General features: G+C 33.4%; 1 protein-coding gene across 2 annotated transcripts in view; it reads left to right on the forward strand.

The window, feature by feature from the left end:
* The window catches only part of GRID2 (glutamate ionotropic receptor delta type subunit 2), a 1,411,147-nt gene that overhangs the window by 737,968 nt on the left and 660,918 nt on the right, over positions 1–12,261 (forward strand). Inside the window, exon 3 of one of the 2 annotated variants that reach the window (XM_068542054.1) lies at positions 9,550–9,834. The exons of the other annotated variant lie outside the window; for it this stretch is intronic. Coding sequence (XP_068398155.1) covers positions 9,550–9,834 — 285 coding nt within the window. The remainder of the gene's footprint in view (positions 1–9,549; positions 9,835–12,261) is intronic. 2 annotated transcript variants of the gene reach the window in all.

Below are 12,261 nucleotides of genomic sequence, written 5' to 3' on the forward strand. Positions count from 1 at the left end.
TTTGCTGGAGTATATTAATATTCTGTCACTTGTCTTGAAAGAATCAGTTCTAAATCCAGGACGTGCCATATTATAAAAGAATAATAATTTTAATAACTAGAATGTCTGTAAAATGATGGGAAATGTTTTGAAGACAGACATATAGTATAATATGGATTATTATTCTTGTCACAATTGTGTTTAATCCTCACTCTTTGTTAGCTGGGATTATGCAGACAAAGATCAAATTTTACCTGTATCAACTAAATATAACATTCTGCACTCGTGTAGTTTCTTAAAGTCCTATAGCTATCTTTCTGGGAGTCCTAACTTCTGTCAGCTGGTGATCAGTCATAGGGTATAGGATGGTGAAGATGTTGTTTTAGATAAATTTATCATTTTATAAGTCCATAGGCTGTGGGAAGAAGGCCTTTCTACATGTGATATTAAGCAAAATATTCCTAAAAGTCAAAGATTGACCAATTTGATTGTATAATAATCTTAAATCTTCTAAACTGTACATAAATTTAAAATACAGGAAGAGTAAAGAGAGATATTTTAACATATAAATAGCAGATAAAGGGCTGATACTGAAAATATGTGACGCTTTCCTTCAAATTAATGACAAAAAGACAAACCCATTCAAAGGTCACATTTGTTGCCTGTCCTTCCATCCTCATCTTACACCACTCTCCATCGTGGTCTCTGTACTCTAGCTACCTGCTTCTTCTTTCTGCCTCTTAGGTAATACATGTTCTTTCTACCACAGCATCTTTCTGTGGTAGAAAGCATCTACCACATTATATTTCTTCTAGTTGGAAATATTTTCTTCACCCCTTTTCATCAAGGTAACTCCTTTTCACTACTTATTCTTCATATTCCCAACTCATAGTCTAGGAAAAATGCTTTTGAGCTACTATAGACTAATGACTCCTGTTGACCTTACCTTTACTTACCACATCATTATACATTCATGTGAACATCTTATGTCTCTCCCATTAGACACTTACCTATTTTTGACCCTTTCATCCTGAGTACCTGACACTTGCCTGGTATAGTATATACCTTTGACATATGCAACGTATAGATGTACATGTACATAAATATGTGTGTTCATTGCATAATTACCAAACTAACATTAAAAGGAGAGGGGACTAATCTGAATTTTTATAAAATAGGAGGCTATGGAAATACATAATTGAAAGGTTGTAAAGTACATATTAATATCATAAAATCCAGGTTCCAGCCTTGTCTCCACTACTTACTGAAAACGTAAGAATAAGACTCAATTTAGTGTTCAATAAATGAGGATAGGAATTTATTCAATATAATCATGTTGATAAAATCGTAAAATGAATATAAAAACATTTTGTAAGTTCCAAACATATATACATAGATAAAGTAATATTTAGTCAATATTTTTTATCACTTTTATCGCATCATTATTGGTAAAACCACTCTAGGGCTTGACTGGAATTATACTTAATATTTCATTGTTGCTTCTCAGTAGCTTTTCTCATCCTTGGCCAAATATTTTGTATATAATCTTCATATTTGGAGCTGAAAGTATAGAGGTAATGCCTTAATCCTAAATCCAAAAAGAAAAAAAAAAAAAAGAATGGTATCAAAATCATTATACTTTCTCTTTTACATCTGGGAGGCTGACATTTTCTGAATCTTGTAGTAAGAGAGAGTTACATGTCTTCCAGTTATTTATATGGGCCTTTATCTTTAAAAACAGCGATTTTCTACTTCTTATGGTCCAGGCATTGAAGTCTGTGCCAAGTCTGAATCCCAGCTCTGCCATTTACTAATGGTATGAATTTGGACCATGTATTTAACTTCATACATTCAAACTGAGCCAGTTTATTTACTTCAAAATGAGAAAAATAAAACTCTTCTATACAGGGTTGTTATGAACAGTAAATGGAAAAATAAAATGACTTATAGTAGTAGGTCCTAGGTTAAATGTTTAGTCCATCTGAGGCTTAGATTATGAATTATAACTAAAGGTTCGGGATGGCAATGGATGACTGAAAAAGTAGTTGACTGAAAATTGTTCAGTTGAGTTCATTTGATGACTGGTAATCAACCATTTTAGCCATTTATATTCTCTGTAAGAAAAAATTGTCCAAATGCTTTTTAATTATAATTAAATGAATTTTTCCATATTCTCACTTCCTAAGTAGATAATTATGATTAAATTGGACCTTGTAACACTATATATATAAAGACCATCTTGATTTAGAAGAATTTGTTTCAAATAATTGTATTTTTGGCAAACTATATTAATCATATGTCAAATTAATCCCACCTTTAATATGCCACCTCTCAGATGGTTGCTGAAAATCATAATTTACGAAGAATGCTAAATATCTGGACAGGCTGAAACTGGTTTGTGTTACTATACTCTTACAACTATAAAAGCAAAGGTCATGTGTGTTTTGGTAGATGAAAAAGGAAATAAGCAATTATAAATACTATGCTTGTGATTCATTAATGAATGAAATAGAAAAAAAAGTTAAATTAAATTCAACTCTTGTAGAAAGAGTACAAATCTTTCTTATCTGCCATGGAAGCTTACCTTATTTTCTCATCTATAAGAGCTTACTGATTATAAAATTCAATATTGATTAATGATTTTTCAAGAAAAATAATCCATCATATTAAATGCATTGATCAATTCTGAAATATGTCCTGATTTCAGATATTATAAAACATATCTGAGAAAGTACATACATTTTATTTTTTTAATTAATTTTTATTGGAGTAGAGTTTCTTTACAATGTTGTGTTAGGTTCTACTGTACAGCAAAATGAATCAGCTATTCATATACATATATCCCCTCTTTTTTGGATTTCCTTCCCATTTAGGTCACCACAGTGCATTAAGTAGAGCTCCCTGTGCTATACAGTATATTCTCATTAGTCGTCTATCTTACACATAGTATCAATAGTGTATATGTGTCAATCCCAATCTCCCAATTCCTCCCATTCCGCCCTTCCCCCTTGGTATCTATACATTTGTTCTCTATGTCTGTGTCTCTATTTTTGCTTTGCAAATAAGATCATCTATAACATTTTTCTAGATTCCACATATATGCGTTAATATATGATATTTGTTTTTCTCTTTCTGACTTACTTGGCTCTGTATGACAGTCTCTAGGTCCACCCACGCCTCTACAAATGACCCAATTTCCTTCCTTTTTATGGCTGAGTAATATTCCGTGGTATATATGTACCACATCTTCTTTATCCATTCCTTTGTTCATGGACATTTAGGTTGCTTCCATGTCCTGGCTATTGTAAATAGTGCTGCAGTGAACATTGGGGTACATGTATCTTTTTGAATTATGATTTTCACTGGGTATATGCCCAGTAGTGGGATTGCTGGGTCATATGATAATTCTATTTTTAGTTTTTAAGGAACCTCCATACTGCTTTCCATAGTGGCTGTATTAATTTACATTCCCACCAACAGTTTAGGAGGGTTCCCTTTTCTCCACAACCTCTCCAGCACTTACTTTTTGTAGATTTTTTGATGATGGCCATTCTGACCGGTATGAGGTGATACCTCAGTGTAGTTTTGATTTGCATTTCTCTAATAATTAGTGATGTTGAGCATCTTTTCATGTGTTTGTAGCCATCTGTATGTCTTCTTTAGAGAAATGTCTATTTAGGTCTTCCACCCATTTTTTCATTGGGTTTTTTTTTTTTGATATTGAGCTGCATGAGCTGTTTGTATATTTTGGAGATTAATCCTTTGTCAATTGCTTCATTTGCAAATATTTTCTCCCATTCTGAGAGTTGTCTTTTCGTCTTGTTTATGGTTTCCTTTGCTGTGCAAAAGCTTTTAAGTCTAATTAGGTCCCATTTGTTTATTTTTGTTTTTATTTTCATTACTGTAGGAGGTGGCCCAAAAAAGATCTTGCTGTGGTTTATGTCAAAGAGTGTTTTCCTATGTTTTCCTCTAAGAGTTTTATAGTGTCTGGCCTTACATTTAGGTCTTTAATCCATTTTGAGTTTATTTTCTTGTATGGTGTTAGGGAGTGTTCTAATTTTATTCTTTTACACATAGTTGTCCAGTTTTCCCAGCACAACTTATTGAAGAGGCTCTCTTTTCTCCATTGTATATTTTTGCCTCCTTTGTCATAGATTAGGTGACCATAGGTGCATGCTTTTATCTCTGGGCTTTCTACGCTGTTCCATTGATCTATATTTCTGTTTCTGTGCCAGTACTATATTGTCTTGATTACTGTAGCTTTGTAGTATAGTCTGAAGTCAGGGAGACTGATTCCTCCACCTCCATTTTTCTTTCTCAAGATTGCTTTGCTGTTTGGAGTCTTTTGTGTCTCCATACAAATTTTAAGATTTTTGGTTCCAGTTCTGTGAAGAATGCCATTGGTAATTTGATAGGGTTTGCATTGACTCTGTAGATTGCTTTGGGTAGTATAGTCATTTTCACAATATTGATTCTTCCAATCTAAGAACATGGTATATCTCTCCATGTGTTTGTGTCATCTTTGATTTCTTTCAACAGTATCTTATAGTTTTCTGCATACAAGTGTTTTGCCTCCTTAGGTAGGTTTATTCCTAGGTATTTTATTCTTTTTATTGAATTGTGTAAATATTATACTTTACATCTGAGTTGGAGAAACATGAAAGAATGAAGTCTTCTTAGTTTATTATTGTAAATAGAAGATAAGGGTCACTTTTTGGGATACTTTTATTCTTACTAACTCTATGTATCCTCTTTTCCTATACCTCATCCCCACTCACAAACTAAGAAAATTAGAAAAATAGGGAATTTCTGCTCTCCAGTTATGGTTATATTGTCAACAATATTATTGGGAAAAAGTAAAGGAAAATCAATGAATATTAGATGTTCTGCAACAGTCACCTCAAAGAGCATTGCACTTACAATCCACCAGATTTATGTGTTCCAGAAAGGGTTACACATCAGAACTACTCAGATAACATATCATAATGCAAATACATGACTACCAGTAGAACCTCTAGGAGTGAAGTTAGTCATCTGTATTAAATCTCTACTTTGAATTCTGATGCAAGGGAGATTTTGGAAACAATATGGTAAATAGATTGGGAGCTCTTTGAGGATAGAATCTGCCATATATATTATCTAGTCTCCAAAGAAGTTCCTGGCCCATTGTTGGAAGTTGATAATTAAGTGTTGAAGAATAAGTCTATGAATTGAATGTGCAAAAGTCCTGATGTGACTTAAAATCATTAGAAGATGTTATATCAGGACAAATTGGTCAATATAAATAAGTCAGAAGAAATATCACAGGGGATAAGTGTATTCAAGAAGGATGGTGCTATCCAAAATTATTTACTGAGTTCTCATTGAATATTGAATAACATATAATCAGTTTCAAAACCCTTAATAGATTTTATTTTAATCTTATTTTACTTAATAAAAAATAAGACAAACTGATTAGCTTCAGAAATGAAAAAATAGTGCACATGAACATCATTTAACTTAAATTTATGTATTTAGACAGAGAACTTCATTTCCATAACTGCCGAATGACCAAAAAGAGTGAAAGTGTTGCTAATTGCAGTTGCTATTAGAAAGAAAAAAGAAAAAAAAAGAAAGCAAAAAAAAGAAGAAAAGAAAGAAGGAAAACAAAAAAGAAAAAAAGAAAGAAGGAAGGGAGAGAGGGAGGGAGAGAAGGAAGGAGGGAAGGAAGGAAGGGAGGGAGGGAGGAAAGAAAAGAAAAAGATAAAAGGTATGCTTTCAGCAGTTAATGCAGGCTACAAACATCTTTGATAGTGTTACAATTTCAGACAGCTGGAGTCACAAAACCAGCAAGCTGTTCAATATCCTCTATATGTTCGGAGGTGTGTGAGTACATGCATGCATAATTTAAGTAAATCAAAGGACTTGAAGTAATCAGTGGGAAAGCAGCATGCCATTGAGAAATCCTTGGCTTGGATTCTTATAATAAAACAGTGGTGGATACACACATAAACATGCTGATATTTCAAATTCAGTTTTCACACTGTATGTAATGAATTAAAGTGTGCATTGTATGTAACTAAAACTCTAAATATTGCAGTCCTCTAACAGTCAAGACATGGAATTCTTATAGTAGAAGATAGACTGCTTCACTAAACTTTGCTTCTGTTCTTGGTATAGCCCTTTATTTTCTCAAATCTGTCTTCTGCTGTCATGAGTCTCTTTTTTTATACTAACTTTTATATAGGGCCCTAGGAAGGGTCGATGCCCAGAGGAAGTATATTTGTTATCTTCTCTGCTTCAACCAACATTTTATGTTGGTAAAATGGACAAAATGGGCATCATATATAGCTCTGACAGGTTGCCTTGCAGACCTATTTTTAATGTGTCCAGCTGTCAACGAGTACCAATCTATTTTAGATGTGTGAGCTCTATTTTTTTCTCTCTATATTGGGACTACTGCTTTTTACAAACATGAGGATAGGCGATCTCCATTGAGGTTTCCCCCATGGACAGCTCTATCTTTTCTTTGCCATAAAGCAGAAACTAACACACCATTGTAAAGCAATTATACTCCAATAAAGATGTTAAAAAAAAAAATTAAGTTTGTAAATATCCCTTGCTTGCTATGGCGAAAAGGCTATTGAACAATAAGTTAGAGACCTGCTTCTTCTTTTTTTTTTTTTGAAGGGGGGTGTGTGAGTGTTCTTAACAACTGTAAACCATTGAAGGTTGGGGGTCACTATAAGAGGGATGCATGTCTATGACTTGCAGGCTACTACTCTCCCAGTCTCTTCCTATGAGAAATCTAACACGATGATTCTGCTACTCTTTTTGAGTCTCCGAATCCTTCTCCAAACCGTGTTCTAGGATGCGAACATACTGACAGTCACGGTTGGCATTGCAGTTAAAGCTGATTTTCCATTCTGGACTACGTGATCTCTAAATTACCTTTCAGATCTAATATTATATGGTTTTCTGATTGCAAATTTGATGAGTCTTTGATTTTATAGGGAAAAGTCAGTTATTCTTGCTAGTATGTGTAGCAGGATGGATAATACCAAATAGCAGATAATCTTAAATAACACATTTTGCTTATATAATTGTTTTTAGTATTTGCTTAATTTGTGTTCTCACTAACAGAGGTTAATGGAAGTAACATAGTTGATAGGAGGAAATCACAAATTATATACTAAAGCAAATTTGTCTGTTAAAGAATGATTAATATATGACTCTTCAGAGTTTATCTTTCTAAATCTGAAGATTAAAATAGACAATTTTCATGTATTGTTATATGTGACAGAATATAATACTGAAACTTATTTTTTCATATCAAATCTCTCTATTTATAACTTTGTAACTTTTGTGGTAAATTTATATAAAATATTACATTCATTTGTTCACTTTAAATTATTGTGATCTAAAGATTGAGTTCAGCTGTGTATAACTTAAGGCACTTTTCTTATTTTGATATTAAATGCTAAATGAGCCAAGTTTTTAACCAAAATCTTTTTTAAAAAGTGGATTTCTACTCACTTATATAAACAAGCAATAGTCTTGTTTACCTCTGTAGTGAAACAAACTTTTGACCAGTGTTTTTGCATAAATTCATTGAAAGTATAACTATAAATCTGTATTGCTTCCTATAAATGTTGATTTCATGAACATGAATAGGTTCTATGTGTGATTTTTACTGAAACTTCACCTGCAATCTGTTATGGTCTAAGAAGCATTGATCCCTGATGCTATCTTTCACAATTATTTGAAATCATATTACCTCGCTCATGCTTGAAAATTATGTCCCTAGTAATTATTAATTTATTTGTATGTGTTGGTTGGCTTAACATTAATCATAATAAATTTATTTGATATTTATATGTGTGTCACTAGTATAGTACTTCTAAACTTTCATTTTGTCAGCTTTCATTAACTGGCCAATTTATTACATGGAGGTACTTATCATCTAACTTTTCTTTCAAATTTTTCAAGATATGTACAATCTATAATAAAGTTTGAATCCTGAGAATGTTATATCTAGAATGCATCAAATCTAGAATTAATACTGGAACAATTATGTTGTCTTATCTTCTCAAATGGAATTAATTTTGCCTTGATTCTTTCTAAATTCACTTTTGATTTTATTTCTAAACTCTTGACTTCAAAGATTGGCATTCTGAGATATCACTTCTTTTTTTTTTTTTTTAATATTTATTTATTTATTTATTTAGGCTGTGTTGGGTCTTCGCTTCAGTGCGAGGGCTTTCCCTAGCTGCGGCAAGCGGGGGCCACTCTTCATCGCGGTGCGCGGGCCTCCCACCATCGCGGCCTCTCTTGTTGCGGAGCACAGGCTCCAGACACGCAGGCTCAGTAATTGTGGCTCACGGGCCCAGCCGCTCCACGGCATGTGGGATCCTCCCAGACCAGGGCTCGAACCCGTGTCCCCTGCATTGGCAGGCAGACTCCCAACCACTGCGCCACCAGGGGAGCCCCGGGGAGCCCCCTGAGATATCACTTCTGAACTCTTTTTTTCTATATATGCGGTGTCTTTATGTTTACTTATAATTTATATTTTTTCTAGTTTTAAATAGGTTTTGAAGTAAGAGTATATGCATACACAGAATAATTAAAATGAAATTAAAACAGAGATCATAAACCGTGTAGTAGAAATTAGAAATTGTTCAGTTGGAAACCAGAATGAGATAGTTTCTGAAATGTAGACCATGAGTTTTCCTTTTTGATTTCACCATGAGTTTTCTTTTTTCTTTTTTTTTTAAAGTTTTTTTTTTTTTTCTGATGTGGACCATTTTAAAAGTCTTTACTGAATTTGTTACAATATTGCTTCTGTTTTATGTTTTGGTTTTTGGCTGCGAGGCATGTGGGATCTTAGCTCCCCGACAGGGGATTGAACCCACACCCCCTGCACTGAAAGGCGAAGTCTTAGCCACTGGACCGCCAGACAAGTCCTATGAGTTTTCTGATAAACAAGGAAAAGAACAAAAACATTTTCATTTCTCCAGTTTAATAGGAGAGACAAGTGTCATCAAAGTTTTAGATACCAGAATGGCTCTGTTTTCTGTGGATAGAAATTCCTTCCTCAGACTCTTCATCTCCCCCTTCATTTATTTACCATTTTGCATATTATCTCTTTTCTTAAAACCTTGTATTATATACTCAGTAAAGAGTTACCTTTTCCCTGAATTATACATTGAGAATTATAAAAGTATAGCTATCACTCTAATTGGATGCCTATCACTCAAGAGACAAGTAACAGAAACTGAATTATCTCTCATCCTCACAATAATCCTGAAAGATTCGTGCTATTTTACCCTCTTTACAGATGATGAATCTGAGACCAAAAGAAGCTGAGAAATTTGCATGAGGTCAAATAGCTAATTAGGATAGAATTCTTGATCTGTATTCCAATAGCACTTTGTAATGGGAGGATCTCCTCATGTAGAATGTTCCTTTAAAAAAAAAAAAAAATTGTTTCCATAGTTGTAGAATAGCTGTGTAAGCTTTATTCACTGTTCCTCAAAAAGAGAAAATATATGAAACCTACTGACGTTTGAATATTACTGTGCTTTCTTGCAGCCTGTGAACTCATGAATCAAGGCATCTTGGCCCTGGTCAGCTCCATTGGCTGCACATCAGCTGGGTCCCTCCAGTCTTTGGCAGATGCCATGCACATCCCCCACCTCTTCATTCAGCGCTCAACAGCTGGGACCCCAAGGAGTGGCTGTGGACTCACCCGGAGCAACCGGAATGATGACTACACTCTCTCTGTTAGGCCACCTGTCTACTTAAATGACGTTATCCTGAGAGTGGTCACAGAATATGCCTGGCAGAAGTTAATTATATTCTATGATAGTGAATATGGTGAGTGTTTGTTGCTTGTATGAGTTTTGTAAGCTGGTATTTGCATGGCAGGTAACTTCGTTAAAATCTTGAAAAATTTAAGGAGCTTACTTATTATTATTTGTGGTTTTCATGTCCTGTCACATTCTTCTTAAAAATCTAGCGGCAACAACAGAAAACTTTGTTAACACCTCAAGTTCAATCTTTTGTACATATCTCGATCTTCAAATAATGGGAAGTCATAAAGACAATACTGTCTTTCTCCTCTTTCAAAAATATTTATACCTCTATCTAATAAGAAAAAATCATTTGGGACAGATCCTGGAACACTTAAAAAATTGCCCATTTCTATTTTTTGGTTCAAAAAAAAAAATCTAAAGTATCTTGCTTACACCCTTGTGTAGACTTTAGTATCTACTTAGTACTTAACTCTTTGAAGGTCACTGAAATTATATCACTTTATATTTATCCTGGCATATTGTCTACAAAATGAAATCTCACACAAATACTGAGTAGTATAAAAATACTTATTTTATTTAACTTTCTAAAGTAAAACGCAAAGCGTTTTACCTAAATTTGCCATACTTTGAGAAGACACTTTCTCTCAGTAGTTTTACTTGTGTTACATTAAGAAAACTAAGCAAAAATAATATTATTTTTGTATAAGTATTTTTTCCTGAATTAATCTACCTGCTTTCTAGCTGACTGATCCCAGAGATTTTCAAATATAGTTTCTCTCTTTTTTTTGTCACTAGGAAGAGAGGAAATGGAGTAGAGATCTATACATTCAAATGAGAGGAAATAAACAAGATTCTGATAAAGAACTTATATTTTGAAACGTGTTTCCTTAGAGATTTGCCTTAAGAAGGAGTCTTAGAAAAAAATTTCTATTCAGTATGGATGGGCCTAGTTTTTACATTTTTATTTTAAAAAGTTAAGAAGATTTACACTCTACAGTGCAACTTATTTTTCTTGCAAATAAATAACTATTTAAAAATGAGTTCTCTTGTCCTAATCTACTCAGCATTTTGAACTGTATAAGAGAACGGTTACACAAGAGTGGGCCAGAAAGTGGCATCAATAGAACTGAGCACAAACAGGTTGGCAGAAATCTGGGAAGCAGCAAATAAGAGCTCCTGTGGACTCCCAGGGAGGGAGAGCAAGTAGCAGTTACATTAGCCCTAAATATTCAAAGGTCACATGGGGTTTTGGCAGCTGAGTTCCATTAAACTTGATGGGTAGGCTTCAGACAAAAGTCTGTGGCACTCTCTAAAAGCACAGTCCTTTGTCCCCAGGACGGAAATCCTTATTTTGTTGCTTAATTCATATTAGTTAGGGGTCACAGAACAAAGACCAAGAGACTGAAATGAATAAAATAAACAAAAAGGAAATAAAAATAATTGGCTCATCAGTAAAAGTAAAGATGGAACACAAATCTGATAGTCACTGATAGGATTATTTAGTGAATATAGTAAACTCTAGCTCTGGAATCAACATACTGAGTATGCCTTTGTCAATTTTTTCTAGTCAGATTATCTATGGGTTTTATAACCATAAATGGTATTCTTATGACCTCTGATCAACATAATTTGAAATAATGAATTTTTAAACCCTAAATCTTTCTTTAACGGAGAAAACACTTTTTAGTTAGTCCTATCAAGATAGTCTTGTAAAATAAAGAACAGAAAAGTAACTTTTGATGAAGATGTTTTTACAACATTAAAATGAAAACTTTACTCTTTGATTATAAATGTCCATGAGGAAAGAAAATTCCTTGTTAGCTTGTTTCCAAGTCCTACATGGATTACAGTTAGGAAATTCTTGTAAGAGAAGACATTTTAATTACTGATGAAGTAAATTTTTTTTCATGTACACTAAATTCATAGTCACACTCATTTACATACATTTGAAATTCCTCATTCTCTTTTCTTTTGTTTTCCTTTGACTAAATAAGATGCTATAATCACAGTGTTTGTATCCTCTGCTAGAAACAGTGTTTGTTTTAGGAATAATGAAAAACATTTGCCTTTACTCTGATGATAAACTTGACTTTAATTTATTATTTAATTTAATAATTCATGAAAAAGTACCCTGCTTGTACTTATTAAATTATTTCCAGTAATAGTCTTGTTCAATGAAACAAAATTTTCCTTTGATACTTACAATAAATCTTGCTAGTAAAGAACTGGGCTAGAGTCCAAAATAAACATCACGCTATCCAAATACCTTGTGCCTTGAAGAGGGCTACATGTATTTACATATCCATTCATCTATGTCCTCATTTTAAGTTCAAACATCAGAATTATACTTGACTTTTATCTTGGTTATCAGGAATTACTTTCATTAAGGAATGGATTAAGCATCATCCGTGGATGGAATCAGGCAGCCTGCTGGAGCCAAATGTTATTGAAGATGTATTTTGCTTAGAAAAATATACTTAAAGAAAAA

The sequence above is a fragment of the Eschrichtius robustus genome, chromosome 4, assembly GCF_028021215.1.
Source record: "Eschrichtius robustus isolate mEscRob2 chromosome 4, mEscRob2.pri, whole genome shotgun sequence".
NCBI classification, from domain to species: domain Eukaryota; kingdom Metazoa; phylum Chordata; class Mammalia; order Artiodactyla; family Eschrichtiidae; genus Eschrichtius; species Eschrichtius robustus.